General features: G+C 29.5%; 1 protein-coding gene across 3 annotated transcripts; it reads left to right on the top strand.

Annotated features, from left to right (window-relative positions):
• Positions 1-4,681: 4,681 nt before the first annotated feature.
• On the top strand, positions 4,682-11,204 carry LOC108453808 (nuclear transcription factor Y subunit B-1-like). Of its 3 annotated transcripts, none has more exons than XM_053028781.1 (6): positions 4,682-4,925; positions 5,539-5,795; positions 6,986-7,772; positions 7,879-7,962; positions 8,303-8,341; positions 10,803-11,204. In XM_053028781.1, exons 2-3 carry the CDS (start codon positions 5,563-5,565, stop codon positions 7,128-7,130), a joined length of 378 nt encoding a protein of 125 aa, XP_052884741.1. In that variant the 5' UTR covers positions 4,682-4,925; positions 5,539-5,562; the 3' UTR covers positions 7,131-7,772; positions 7,879-7,962; positions 8,303-8,341; positions 10,803-11,204. The 3 variants fall into 3 exon arrangements, with proteins under 3 accessions (XP_052884741.1, XP_052884743.1, XP_052884742.1); XM_053028783.1 differs by having other exon boundaries at positions 4,688-4,976; XM_053028782.1 differs by lacking the exon at positions 8,303-8,341 and having other exon boundaries at positions 4,688-4,925.
• The last annotated feature ends 3,248 nt before the right edge of the window (positions 11,205-14,452 follow it).

Here is a 14,452-nt window from a genome sequence, read left to right as displayed (position 1 = left end):
TATTTTCTGCAAATATTATAGCATGCTATATATAAAATGCGATGAGATTAAATTGAAAAAAGTATGTTCATACATATATGATATAAGCATGCATACAGATTAGGGAAAGAATGTCGTATGTACTTGTCATTGCATATTTAATCATTCATTATTGAAAATAAAAACTTTGCATGTCTTTTAAAATATTAAATAGGAGAAGGTTTCTAAACAAGACCTATGACATCTATCAACGGTCTCTGTGTAATGGCATGATATTACTTGGAGTTAATTTACCCCCGACCGCACCTTACAATAAGTATTATCATTTGGATTTTACTGAGAAGGTTTCCTTTAAGAGGACAACTATTTCATATATATTACTTGTTGATATTGCCCCACGATAACTTGTTCGTTGTACATATTATGATAGGTGTTGAGTTGATAGTTATACGCTCAAGATTATTCTAGTTAAGTAGCTTTCTATGAAGCTCTATTTAAGTTAGAATAATTACTAAATATGAAACGATTATTAATATGTATGAATGCTTAATGAATTATGTTTACGTATTAATTAGATGAAACTTCATGTTCTTAATATGTGTGAATGCTTACAAATGTGTTCAAAGTTTAATGTAAGGCGCATTCATCATTTATATGCATATTATATATTGCAAAACAAATTTAGGAATATTACTTATTACAAGGATAATTAATGGATGAAAGTTTTTTTTTTTGTCGGAAAATGACACCAACTCCCTTAATTAATATCTTAACTGAGAACAAAATGAACGAAAACAACTATGAGACATAAAAGAAGAATCCTAGCATTATTTTAAGTTGTGAGAAACGTAAGTTCATCCTTGATAATAAATGTCTTCTGGCTAACAATGTTGAGGCAAGAGCTCATTGGAAGGAATCTGACAGATAGCTTTTTGATACATAATAGAAATCATAACTAGTACGTTACTAAAGCAACTAGAGAGTTGTGATTCTGCCAAAGTGGCGTTAGATAAACTAGTGGACATGTTCGGAGGCCAAGCTATTTTGGCTCGACAGTCAGCGATAACTAGTTTGATGAATGCCTAGCAAAAACTCGACACTCTGGTCAAAGATCATATGATTTCTCTTATGAGATACTTTTCGAGGTTAGGGACAATGATGGCTGAGCAAGACCAGAACATACAGAATGAGATTGTTTTCAAAAGCTTGTTGAAAGATTTTGTTAGCTTTAAGGTCGCATATAACCTCATGAACAAGTAGTTGACACTTACATAACTCATGAAGGAACTACAATCTTATGAGTTGATGTTGAATGGTGATCAACCTATTCAAAAAGCATATGCTAACTTAGTTATTTCTTCTTCCTCTAAAGGAAAGAGAAAGCAAGTTAAAAGAAACAAAGCAAGTCCTCTTGCCACTTAAAGTGGAAAGGAAGAGAACTAGAAAGCCTAAAGACTTATCTAAGTCCAAATCTTTCTTTTGCAATATGAGAGGGCACTTCAAGGTTAGCTGTAAAGAGTGGAAAGACTACCTAAGCAAAAAAGGAAAAGATATAAAACTTTTAATGGTTGAAACTTGCTTGGTGGAAGATTCAATAGACCATTATGTCATTGATTTTAGAGTCACTAACCATGTTTTTGTTTCTTTACATGGGTTCAAAGAAATGAAAGATCTTAAAAATAAAGGCCTCTTGTTGTGGATTGGAGATGGGACAAATGTTATGACTGAAGCAGTGGGAGATGTACATCTTTATTCTAATAATTTTAGAAAGATTATTTTGAAAGACGTTTTTTATGTATCTAGTTTTAAAAGAAGCTTAATTTTAATTGCATATTTATTTAAAAATGGTCACTCTCTTTTTTGTAATGGATAGGTGATAAATAATCTCTACTTTATCAAACCAAAGATATACATACTGCTTAAAACTGAAATCATGAATAAGAAGCTTAAAACCTCTCACTCTAAAGAGGTGTACCTTTGGCATTTGAGACTTGGTCATATTAACTAAAAAAGAATCATAAAACTTGTGAAAGAAGACACATTAAGTACACTTAAGAAGTTGATCTTTCACAATGTGAATCTTGTTAGAAGATATAATGACTAAGCGATTTTTTTAATGCAAAAGAGACGAAGGTTGTTCAATCATTAGAACTTGATGTATGTTGCCCCAGGAGCATTAGTGCATGAGGTGATTACAATTATTATGTAACCTGTATAAATGATTATTTCAGATATGGGTATCTATATCTAATGCACTGCAAGAGTGAAACCTTTGATAAAATTTAAGAGTTTCGTGTAGAAGCGTAGCAACAATTACCTTTACCCATAAAAACACTTTGATTGGATCAAAATGGAGAATACTTACCAAATGAATTCTTAGATTACCTCATAAAAAAAGAGATATTATGTTATTGCTTAATTCTTTAAAAATAAAAAATAAATTATAGCACTAAAATTATAGTTACATATTATACTTTCACATAACTTTACATTTTAAATTCAACCGATATATATATATTTATTTTCATATCTAAAGAAAGAGAACCATATATTATTAACAAAATTTTCAAATAATTTAAGATAAAATTTTCAAATAATTTCAAATCATTTAACTATATGAATATGCTTATATTAAACTATTTTAACTATTAATTACATCTAAATAAAATATTTTAAATTAATCTAATATAAGAAACATTGAATATAATGTAGTTTTTTATCTTTTCTATTTCCTTTCAAAATGATAAAGATAAAAGTAAATGAAAAACATGTTTTAAAAATAAAGTAACTTTAACTTAATAAAAATTATTTTAACTTTAAATATAAATAAACAATAATTTTTGATGTTAGAGTATAGTCTACAGGTAAATATATATATTAAATTAAAATTTTGAAATATTAATATTAACTACTTTTTGATATTTGTAGATAAATATTTCAATAATTCTATCACAATTCGATTTTTATCAAGATCGAAAAATTCAATTTTATGCTAAATTTTTAAGTCAAGTTATTCTAAAAGTCACACATAAGATACTTAAGAATAATTACAGAAGTGGATGAGAGATTCATTAGTTAGTAATTAGATATTAATTAAATATTTTGAAAGTATTTTGATATGTGGTATATGTGTTGATACCATATTGGTGACCAATTTTAAGGATAATTTTATATGGTTTAAGCATAGTTTATTTGTTTCACAATACTTACTTGTTGAAATCTTTATCTATTGTGTTATATTTCTGTATGTTACGGAATTGTTTTGGCGTATCCAATGTGTTGTTATTGGTTTGATTGTATGTTAAACATGTTTAGGTGAATTTAGGGACACAATTGCATGATTTGTAGTGTTTTTTTTTTTTGCTTCAAGACATCAATAACATGCCTTGAGATCTCAATAACAAAAACTTAAATTTATTGTATTTTTGGGTACATGTCCCGAGATATAAGGTGCTAAAGTCTTAAAGGCATAAATCATTGAAATCAAATTTGTAAGAATTAGTTTCGAATTCGAAATCATACGAACATATAAAATTTGTAAAACAACTTCTTGAATCTTGACAGAAACATTAGAGTAAAAAAGAGCAAGAAGTTATTAAAATTAATGAACTAGTTAAAGCAAGCTTCATATTTACGCAAAATATTCAGAATGTGAATAACACCCAGAACTGAAACCTCCCTAAAAATTTTATTGTCATCCACAAGGAAAATGTAGGTAATAGATGGATCACCTCGACTAACCTTAACACCGATAACCGTACCCAAAACATGAACCCTATGAAGCAATAAAGAAAGACTGGCTACAAAGGAAGAACAAGTAAAGAGACAATGAACACCTCTATCGAATTCCACACGTACGACACATATTATCATACGAGTTGCCATTAACAACCATTGAGTAGGAGACAATCTCCACACGATATATAACAAGATCAACACAAGTAGAATCAAACCCCAACAGAAACATCATCCCACGCAGAACAACTAAAAAAGTTTCACAACAATTTTATTATAAGAAAGAAAAAAAAGAAAGGCATGATCAAGTAATAAGAAAATAAAGTAAAACATGTAAATAATTAAATTTTTTTTTTTATTCTTCATGTCCGGGGTCTATATTCAGAATTTGTGATTGCTCCTTTTAATAATATTATTTTTAAAGTTGAAACTTAGATTCTTCACTTGTGAGTACAATGTATCTTACTATTATATCGAACCATTTGTTGATGATGATCTAATTATTTCTAATTGAACTACATAATTTGATTTTTAAAATAAATTTTAATATCCATTTAATTATGTAATTACTTGATGATAAAGTTAGATAATGAAGTTAGATTTTAGATTTTAAAATTTAATTTTTTAAATATTTAATTATCTGATAACAAATATTTATAATAACCATTCAAATTTTTATAATATATTATATTTTAGATATTTTTATTTATTTAAGATTATATAAGTATATAAAAATTATTTTAAAGTGATCTGAAATTACATTAAAAATTAATAAATAGATAAATTATTAAATCTACAAGATAATTCTTTTTAAAAATGTAATATTTAATTTTTTTAAAAAGCTCACTACCAAACTAAAATTAAAAAGTTAAAATAATAAGATAATTTAAAATTTCTATAAAATTGGTAAATCACTGTAAATTTTTATATTTTATTTTTAAAATTAAATAAAAGAACATTCATTTAATAAATGCGTATTAGAGATGCTTTAGAATACAGATGCCGTAAAAAGAAAAAATTGCTTCAACGACAAAGAGAAAAAATCTCTCTCAAATTTTCATTTTTTTTCTATCATTCCTTTCTTCTCCATCGTCAGATCTCTCTTTCATTCCTTGCACCAAATAAAACAAATAATTTAACCAATCAAATCCTCTCGCGCCAAATAAGAGAGAAATCCCATTTTTTTTCTTCTCTATTTCCTTTCCCTTCAGGTTTCCCTCTCTACTGTTTCTTCAAAACCCCTAAATGTTTGTTGTTTGCATGTATGTATGTTATATCTCTTAGGCATCTGCGTATGGATTTATTTTTGAAAATAATGAAAAATCAGTAACTGGCATGCTTTTTATGCATGTATGTATGTATGTATGTATACGAGCATCTATGCTTTTTTTTTTAAAAAAAAAATTTTATTTTGTGATTGACATATATGCATCTTGGCGCCTCATTGTTTGTTAAATACTGATAAACGATTTAATAATTGAAGTTCGCTTTTTTTTTTCTTTTTTTTTTTTAGTTGGAAGTTTTGAGATTTTTTTTATGTATGGCATGATTGTATTTCTATGTATGAATGGATCTACTTAGGTGGTTATGTGTGCTTAAGTATATTTGCAGTTGGGTATCTCTTTATTTGCTAAAATACTGATAAATATTTTAAGTTTTTGTTTTTTTGGTTGAATTTGAGATTTTTGTATGTATGGCTTGACATGTTCGTATTTGTATGGATGGATTGATGTTTCTTTAAGCATATATGCGTCTGGGTATCTCTTTATTTGTAAAAAGATTGAGAAACCATTAATGGGTTTTTGTTTTTCTGGTGAATTTTAGTTGTGATTTAGGTTTTCTGGGGACATGGCGGATGGTATGGGAGGAGGGCCAACGAGTCCGGCAGGAGGGAGCCATGAGAGTGGAGGAGAGCACAGCAGTCCTCAGTCAACTGTGAGGGAACAAGATCGTTACCTCCCAATTGCTAATATAAGTAGAATCATGAAGAAAGCATTGCCTTCTAATGGGAAAATTGCTAAGGATGCTAAAGATACTGTTCAAGAATGTGTTTCCGAGTTCATCAGCTTCATCACTAGCGAGTATGTTAAGTTTTAATCTTGGTTTTATTGATTTCTTTTGGGAATTTTTTTTTTTATGTTTCTTCAAATTGTTTAACTGAGAATTTGATGATTTTGAAATTATGGGGATGTCATTTTGAGACTCAGAGTTCTGTTTCAAATGTGATGTTTAGCATATCTGTTACTCGCACATGGGGTTAGTGTTGAACTCGGTTATGTGTTTTAGATTGCAACATTTGGTGACTTTTTAGGAAATTACTAAAGTTGGGAGTGACTTCATTAGAGTTTATTTTACTTGGATGCGATTTTGGTGTTTATAAGGTAGGGTCATAGGATTTTGGATTATAACATTATATTATGTCCAGAAACATGAGTTTATAATTTGGATTTGGATTTCGTTTGTTATATATATAAATTGTGACAATGAAATGCCTACATTATGTATAGATTAGTTATGATTCAATATGCTTATATATTTGGAAGGTATAAAACATGAATTTCAGATTTGCAAATATCCATATGTATTTCAAATTCATCACTAAATAAACATTCAACAAATCAATGAATTTGAAAAATAGTCATGAATGTAAAATTTGAATTCTAAATTCTCAAACACAACCTTATGATGTATTCTGAGCCCTTTTTGTACGAGCTAGAGATTCTTTGACAAACGGTGGTTTATATTGGTGCTTATTTCATTTTTACTGTTTCTCAGTAATTTGTGAAACTTGGTTATGTTTTATATGAATTGTAAATTGTGAATTTGGTGTTTCATGACGTGGCTGATGTGACTGAGACGTTGCCTTTTGTTTCTGACATACTAATTTTCTGGTGTTTTGAAAGCTGGATGCTTATTGCTGTTCTTTAGTTTTGTTTTAAAGGGAATTTTTAGTTTATGTGAGAAAGTAGGATCCTTGTTCTTAATTCCAACTTTTGTTGATTTCTGGGTCGGACAAGGCTTTTGTTTAGAATGATGGGATTTTGCATTTTAATGAGCCTTTTTTTTCCTTCTCTCCTGTGAACAAGAAATTCGTTGTGCCTGGTGTGAAAGCTCATTGGTTTGCTTGTTGATGTTTTTTTATGTTAATGACTATTCTGTTTGGTGTTCAATTTTGGTGTTAATGAAAATTTAGGTTTCTGTATGTTAATATTCTTTTTGTCAGAATTCAGGTTAAGTTTTCTGAACATGGTTCTGGCTGTTTGTTTTGTAGGGCTAGTGATAAATGTCAAAAAGAGAAAAGGAAGACAATTAATGGAGATGACTTGTTGTGGGCAATGGCAACATTAGGATTCGAAGACTATATCGAGCCACTTAAAATATACCTTGCCAGATACAGGGAGGTAAGTGGGCCTTAACTTTTGACCTATTTGTTTATTTAGTTCATTTTCTGCTTGATTTTCTTAGCTTGTAGCTCTAACTTTTGACGTACTTTTCAATTGATAATTTGTCAATTTATCATAATTAGGAGTTAAAATTTTATGTTTATCATCATTGTCTTGCGAACCATTTAGGCCCAGTTTACCTTAAATACTGCATTTCACTGCAAACACAATGCTAAACGAGTAAAAATATTTGGCTTCCGTGGTTCAAATCATTATTTGATAACTCAAATAAAAAAGCCAAGAAAATGGAGTTTTTGTGGTCTGGAAGCGTACTTTTGGACAAAATAAGTTTATTATCCTCACATTTTCAACTTTTGATTATTTTAAACATTTTTTGTACTCTTAGATTTTTCACTGCACGTTTCAATACAATGTCAAACCCTTTAAAATTTCTAAACCACATTTTTTAAGCCCAAACTTTCTTAAAACAAGTATTTTTTAACAACAATATTAAACTAGCCTTAAGTCTCAATTGACATGATTTAGAACTCCAAAACTTGATGTTCGATTCCTGACATTTTCACAGTCTTTATTTATTTGATCTGACTATTTCTTTCGTTTTTGGCTTTATCCTGGGACTGCTATATTCGGAATGAACATGATGCACAGTTGGAGGTAATTATGCTCTTTTGTTCACCACTAATATACTTTCTTGTAGTTTACTTGGATAGTGTCTCCAATGCCAAAGGGAAACATTAACCGCAAACTTTCTAATTGACAGGGTGACACCAAGGGATCAGCCCGTGGTGGTGATGGATCTTTTAAAAGAGACGCAGCCGGAGCTCTTCCTGCCCAAAATCCACAGGTGAAACTAAGATTTTGTTTAGATTCCTGTCTTTGTTACTAAGACTCAGCTATGAATGTCGGGTATGGGTATGAGTCTAAAATGGGTATATTAAAATTTTTCAAAGTTTTTTCCCATGTATTCAAGGCCCTTGGACAGTCAGATACCTATAACCGTGTCTGGATATGTGTTGGATGTGTGTTGTACATCAGTACTTCAAGAAAAATGAAGAGTCAGAACAGTACATATTACTATTTCTGCACTAAAATTTTTATATACCTGGCATTTCTTTTTTCATTTTGTGAACTCCTCAACTGACATTACGATATTCTTTTGCATTGGCGGCGAATAAATTCTGCAGTTTTCAATCCAGGGGTCATTGAACTATATTAATTCCCAAGTAATTCTCTCTTTTTTCCCGTCTATCTTATTTTTCATTTTTTCTACAAGGTTGTTCATTTGTTGTTTATGAATATACGTATGTATGTATCTTTCCTTTAAGAATGCATTGTTGAATGTTTCACTGCTCATTAATTTCGTTGTAAACATTTTCACTTGTCAGGCTTTGATTAGCACTAGATTGTTCTGGTATAGTTGAATATTTTCGTTTCTGTGCCTCAAGTCCTCCATTTTATTTTGGTTACCTTAGCACCATGCATTTTATTTTTTCCAACAATTTCACTAGTTTGGGTAAAGTATCTTTGGGGTTCTAGGTTATCTCTCATTTTAACCTTTATTTTACAAATTGAATTTTTCTCTTGTGGGTCTTCGCTCCTAGTCACCTGGTTTCCTATTCTAAAAAGTGTGAAATTGATTCGATTTCAATAACCACACCGAGTTCTCTTTTTACCAAAGGCTTTGCCACTTCAGGGTTTTTAACAAAAATGCATCAATCCTACATTGATCTTTGATGAATGAATAAAGGGTTGGATTAGGTAAAGCATTGCACACCAGTATCTTGATTATTTTAGGAAACTTTCTTCTCCATTGTGGATCGAGTACTTGTACATTAAATGATTAATGGATGAATGATTGGATTACAATATTATAGTTTTTATTAAAATCAACTGATTGGATAACTATTTTCATGCATGATTTTTCACATATGATTACTTCAATTTTACTGTCATTTAATCAAACATTGTAGATCACATTTAATGCCAATACGCAATTTGACTGACCCTTTGATTCTACAGTGTTCCATCTTTAATCACTCAAGAATTAACAGCTTGTATTGTTGTTCCGACTTTTCATGTTTTTTTAAGTACCTTTCTCCAGAGCATTTCCTGACCTGGGTATGGGATGTAACCCTATTAGAGTCTTCCAAATATATGAAAATTTCTAGAAAAATTAGAAGTGCCTATGATAAACACATACTCGTGTAGGACACTTACAATTAGATAGTTGGATTGGGAAGCCTTTTGCAAAGCTATCAACCCCATTTTCCTTCCCTTTTGCCCTTCATTTTTTCTGCTCTTGATCGCAGTACGGGACAGCAAAAGTTCATCCAGCAGCTAATACTCCTTTTACACACTTTCAAGGGCATGTGAGGCTATTACTTCCCACTGCTCTGTGTGACACCCTGTCTAGCCAAATTGAGAGCTAATATAATGACTGTTTTGTAAGAAAAGAGCGATCAAATTTGATAAATCTGGTATAAAAAAGACTTGAGGAAAATGTACTCGTAGCAAATATTATATAAAAGATTTTTAGATATTACGTCCATATGTTGCATTTGCATGTACGGTGCATGTTTCTACGTTTAGATATTAGGTATATACAAAAGCTAGCTACACCCAAGCCAAGCCCATCCTAAACCCATGCTAGTTGCAACAATTAATAGCATTACAGGGTGATAAGAGAGACCATCATACTTTGCCATATCCAATTTCATTAGTGTTTCTGTCTAGTTGCTGGCCTATGTATAAACACCGTGTTGTCAATTGTATAGCTTTGAAAAGAAATGCTTATTTGTAATGGCAGGATATTATGCAGATTCCAGAGTACACCTATTTTTAGCTGTGCTGATTAATATAGGGTCTTTCTATAGCTATGTTGCTCTGAGTCTTCGTTTTTCTTGAAGTACTCATATATCACATTTGGCGTCCGTCACAATTCCAAACATAGGTCTGAGGATATGGTCTTGTAAAAACTCCCCAAATAAAAGGAAATAACTTGGGAAAGAACTGAAAAGAATATACCTGTGTCAGAAATATGCTCATATCCAGTTCTTACATCCAAGTTTAAGTACCATAGCTCTATAACCTATAGATTATCAGCATATCTCTTAAAGGAAAACGATTTATGGTATCTTTTGCGTATGTAATAGGGAAAATGTTGCATGTTGCCTGAATTGGATGAAAGGGCTGTTTCAAAATTAAAAAACACGATGGTAGTCAAGAGCTCTAACTTATGCTATGCTCCATATGTTATCTAGTTAGTAAAATAATAGATGTACATATTAGCATTTGCAACAAGATATGTTTCTGAGAGTCCGAGATTCAGGATCGTGTATTTAACATGAGTATACTCAATTTTTTCTATGTTCTTTCATATGTTTGGATAACATAGGGCAAAAGTTTTTTCATTGTAATGGCAACGAAGTAGTTTGTAGTCTACATGATATATATCCTCCGTGCAAAAAGATCAGGGTTTTTTACCAAAAATTGTTGAAAATTTTAGCTGTGAAAGGACTATTTCTCCTTGTTCTTTCTTGAAACCTGTCTGGTCTATTTTTGCTAATCTATCTCTAAATGCTGGAAAAGAAAGAAAAAACTGTCTTGGTTTTTTGTCTCTGGTAGCAGGTTGATCTGTTGCAACCTATCGTATTTCAATGATTCAGTTTTCTATTAATAATGCAGGCACAAGGACAGCATATGATCATTCCCTCCATGCAAGGCAACGAGTAAGTAGCTGTAGCCCGATCCTAGCATTCGCTACCAAGTTTACAAGGGCTGATTAAATTGTGGGTTTCATCTTATTTATGAAAAGCTACATAGTTCTAAGGTGATTTGGGAGTTATAAAAAAGTCTTTTTTAAGTGCTGTCCTTTGGGCACCTCTGTGCCATGGTATCCGAGCAGCATAGGCACCTGCCGGTCTTAATGCTGGAGCACCACCAGAGACCACATGCCTTGGTGTGGTAGCATTATATAACAGATAACTAGTTGAATTGTGCATTTGAGAAAAATATTGGTTTCAGATATTTGAATGCTTTATGCTTCATTTCTCCATATTTCGCCATGAATGAATCATTTTAAGCTCTTACAGTTCCTTTTTGGAGATATTGTTTAGGGATGAACAAAATGTGGGTTTACCGAATAAGCTTGATAGAAACCAATCAATTTTGGTTCATTCAGTTTGGTTTTATGTTTTTGTTAATCCTTTTTACCATTATTGGACTCAACCCAACATAAGTAAGAAACCGAAATGAGCAATCAAATTGAACTGAGTAGTTTTTGTTGGGTTTCAATTGGATTGGTCACTTTTTGGAGAATGGATAGAATAGTCATGATCTTATGTGATCATTACTCTTTAATCATTTGTGGATTTGTGATGCTAACCACAGTTTAGCAGCAAGTGACATGATTTTTGGGTTGAAAGGTCGACAGGTTTGCAATCTCATGAGGCAAGCACGATCAATTTTTATAAGTGTAGCACTATTTTCGCACAAAATAAGGTAAAAATACCACGGAATTTTTTTAGTAAGAGTAACTATATTTTGTTCATTTAATTAAAAATTTATTTAATTTTATATTTTAAATAAAAGAATAAATTATCTTTTATTAAAAATTGTATTTATTTATATTGTTAAAATTTAATGTGGTTGATGAAATAATCATATAACGATACATGATTGTATCATATATACCTAATACTATCAAACAAGACCAATTTTTAAATAATAAAATTAATTTATTTTTAATTTAGTATATAATTTTTATTTTAATAAAAATATAATTCAACTTTTATTATAAAAGATAATTTTAACTATAAATTTTATTTTATTTTAAATTTGTCTCAATGTCAATAGTAGACGTTCTGTCTTTTCTGTTTTAAAATCAACTTAAGGGCAAAATTTTTATAATGTGCTAAAATATTTGATTTACTAAAATAAAAAAATTTACTGCATTTGCTAAAGTTGCTCTATTTTTATAACCATATATCTAAAAATGAGAGAATTTGAATAAAAATATAGGTTCAAAAATATGTTTGAGCAAAAATAAGGTGCATTTTTAAACTATTTGGATCTCGGTTAAGTTTGTTTCGCTTGGTCTGAATTTACAAAAAAAAAAACGATGCTTTTATTGTCACTATTTTATTGTCATTTTACTATTATATTGTTACTATTTTATTGTTATTGTTTTGATATTATATAACTCTTATTTTATTGTTAATTTTACTACTATTTTAGAGGCATTTGTTTGTTAAATTACATCTATTTTAGTGTTATTTAAGTTTAAATATTTTTAAATTTATTTTAATTTATTGAGAAATATTTATTTTAATATTTTTAATATATTTGATGTATTATATTTTTTAAATTTGTTTTTATATAAAAATAATAATATAAAAAAAGTTTAATATGTGCCGTCCGAGTTGAGTTTAGATTTCAACATTTTTATTTGAGTCACCTTAAGCAAAATTTTAATTTTATTTTTCAGACCGAATTTAAATCTAAAAAATAGACTTAAAAATTTTATTGAGACTCAGCCTGACCATGATGACCTCTAATTTAGATACTGGTGTATTTCTTGGCTACTAGTGTTGCTCTTGTTCCTGCACCTCTAGTCAAGTTCAGATACTATACAATACCATTCTACTTTTTCTTGCTTCATTCTAGAATTAATGATAGTCGAAGTTGGCTTCTGATGGGTATTCTATATACAGTCCTTAATGTCTTTACGATGAGAGTGTTCTTGTTTCGGCTTAGGAACATGAACTTGGGCTCAAAAGGTTGATGTGGTAGATAGGAAATATCAAAACTTAATTGGAGATGCTTTAGTGATTCACATTGTGTAAATAAAAAAAATATTTTAGACTAATTATAGAAAAGTCATAACTTTAGTTGAAACTAAAATAAATGTCATATGAATAATAAGTTAATGGATTAATAAGATTTTTAATAACAATGATCAATTTAAATAATTATTTTAATTAAAATAATCAAAATAAAAAATAGCGTTATATTAAAATGACCTATGATATAATTTATATCCCACTAACATATAAATTACATTTACGACTATATATTTAAAAAAAAAGAAGAAAAAGCTTTGTACTATTGATTATATCATGAATATTTATATAAATTTTGAATTTTTAATAATTTGTATCATATAAATTTTGAGAGTTTTTTCTCATTATTGCAAGTTTCAAGTAATTTCATTTTTCTATTAATTAACCAATTTAATAATCAGCCAACACATAAAAACAAAGTCCACGATGGAGTGGGGGCAAAAGGCCTATAACTACCACCTTTCTTTTTCTTAGCTAACCCTACTATTCTGTTTTTTGCCTTTTACTTTCTTGACTTGACTAGCAAATTCGTTCCTTATTTTTCAATTAATTTATGAAATGAAGAATGAATCAACATATAAAAACAAAGTCCACTATGGAGGCATGAAATAAACGATAGCTTTACCACCGAAAGCAAATAAAACACAATGGCCTACCACTGCCACCTTTCTTTTTCTTAATTTAAAGTTAATAACTTGGCCTTGTCGCCAGCCACACCAACCTCCGGCTACTTACCAATCACCGCTATTTCAACAATTTTGTTTACTTTTTAGTTTTACTCCATTATTTAAAAAAAAAATTGTTAGGATTTTAGTTTCAGTGCACTCTATTTTTTTTTTTTAAAGTTGTGATGATTCTAGTTCAATATGTTTTCAATTTTCACTGAATGTGATGATGGTTTTAGTTTTGTCTCTTGTTATATATATATATATATATATATATGAAAGTTACCAAGCAAAGGCACTATCACATTTATTGGGAGTTCAAATAACCTAGAATTTATAAAATTACACTTTTAAGTTCGAGAAAAGATAAATTATTTGAGACTTAATTTTTCTACATATGATATAATGGGTCTCTTAAAGCTTTTGATGATGGTAAGATGTAAATATTAACAAATTGATTAATGTAATGCATCTCTAAATTATTTTGATTTTTCCAATGTTGTGGTTATTGTCAATTTGATTTTCTTATTTATTAGAGAATTTTCTACATATGGTGACATTTATGCATAAGCTTATAGTGTTTTAGGTATTGTATGCACCATATATTACATTTATGCACGGATTGTTTGTAGTTACTTCTAATGATATGTACTTAACTATTCTTTTCTTAAATAAAACTTTTTTAAAAAAACAATCAATATAAGCAATGAAAACATAGCTAAAAAATAACATTGTAAAATATAATAATGTAAACTTCACAAGTAGTCACTCAATTATTAGTGTGCTTCTGTTTTGGTTATCCAAGCTTAAAAGAATTGTTTTAGTCACT

This window comes from Gossypium arboreum, chromosome 5 (genome assembly GCF_025698485.1).
Source record: "Gossypium arboreum isolate Shixiya-1 chromosome 5, ASM2569848v2, whole genome shotgun sequence".
Lineage (NCBI taxonomy): Eukaryota > Viridiplantae > Streptophyta > Magnoliopsida > Malvales > Malvaceae > Gossypium > Gossypium arboreum.
Note: the sequence above shows the minus strand (reverse complement) of the source record. Positions and strands in the feature narration are given on the sequence as shown.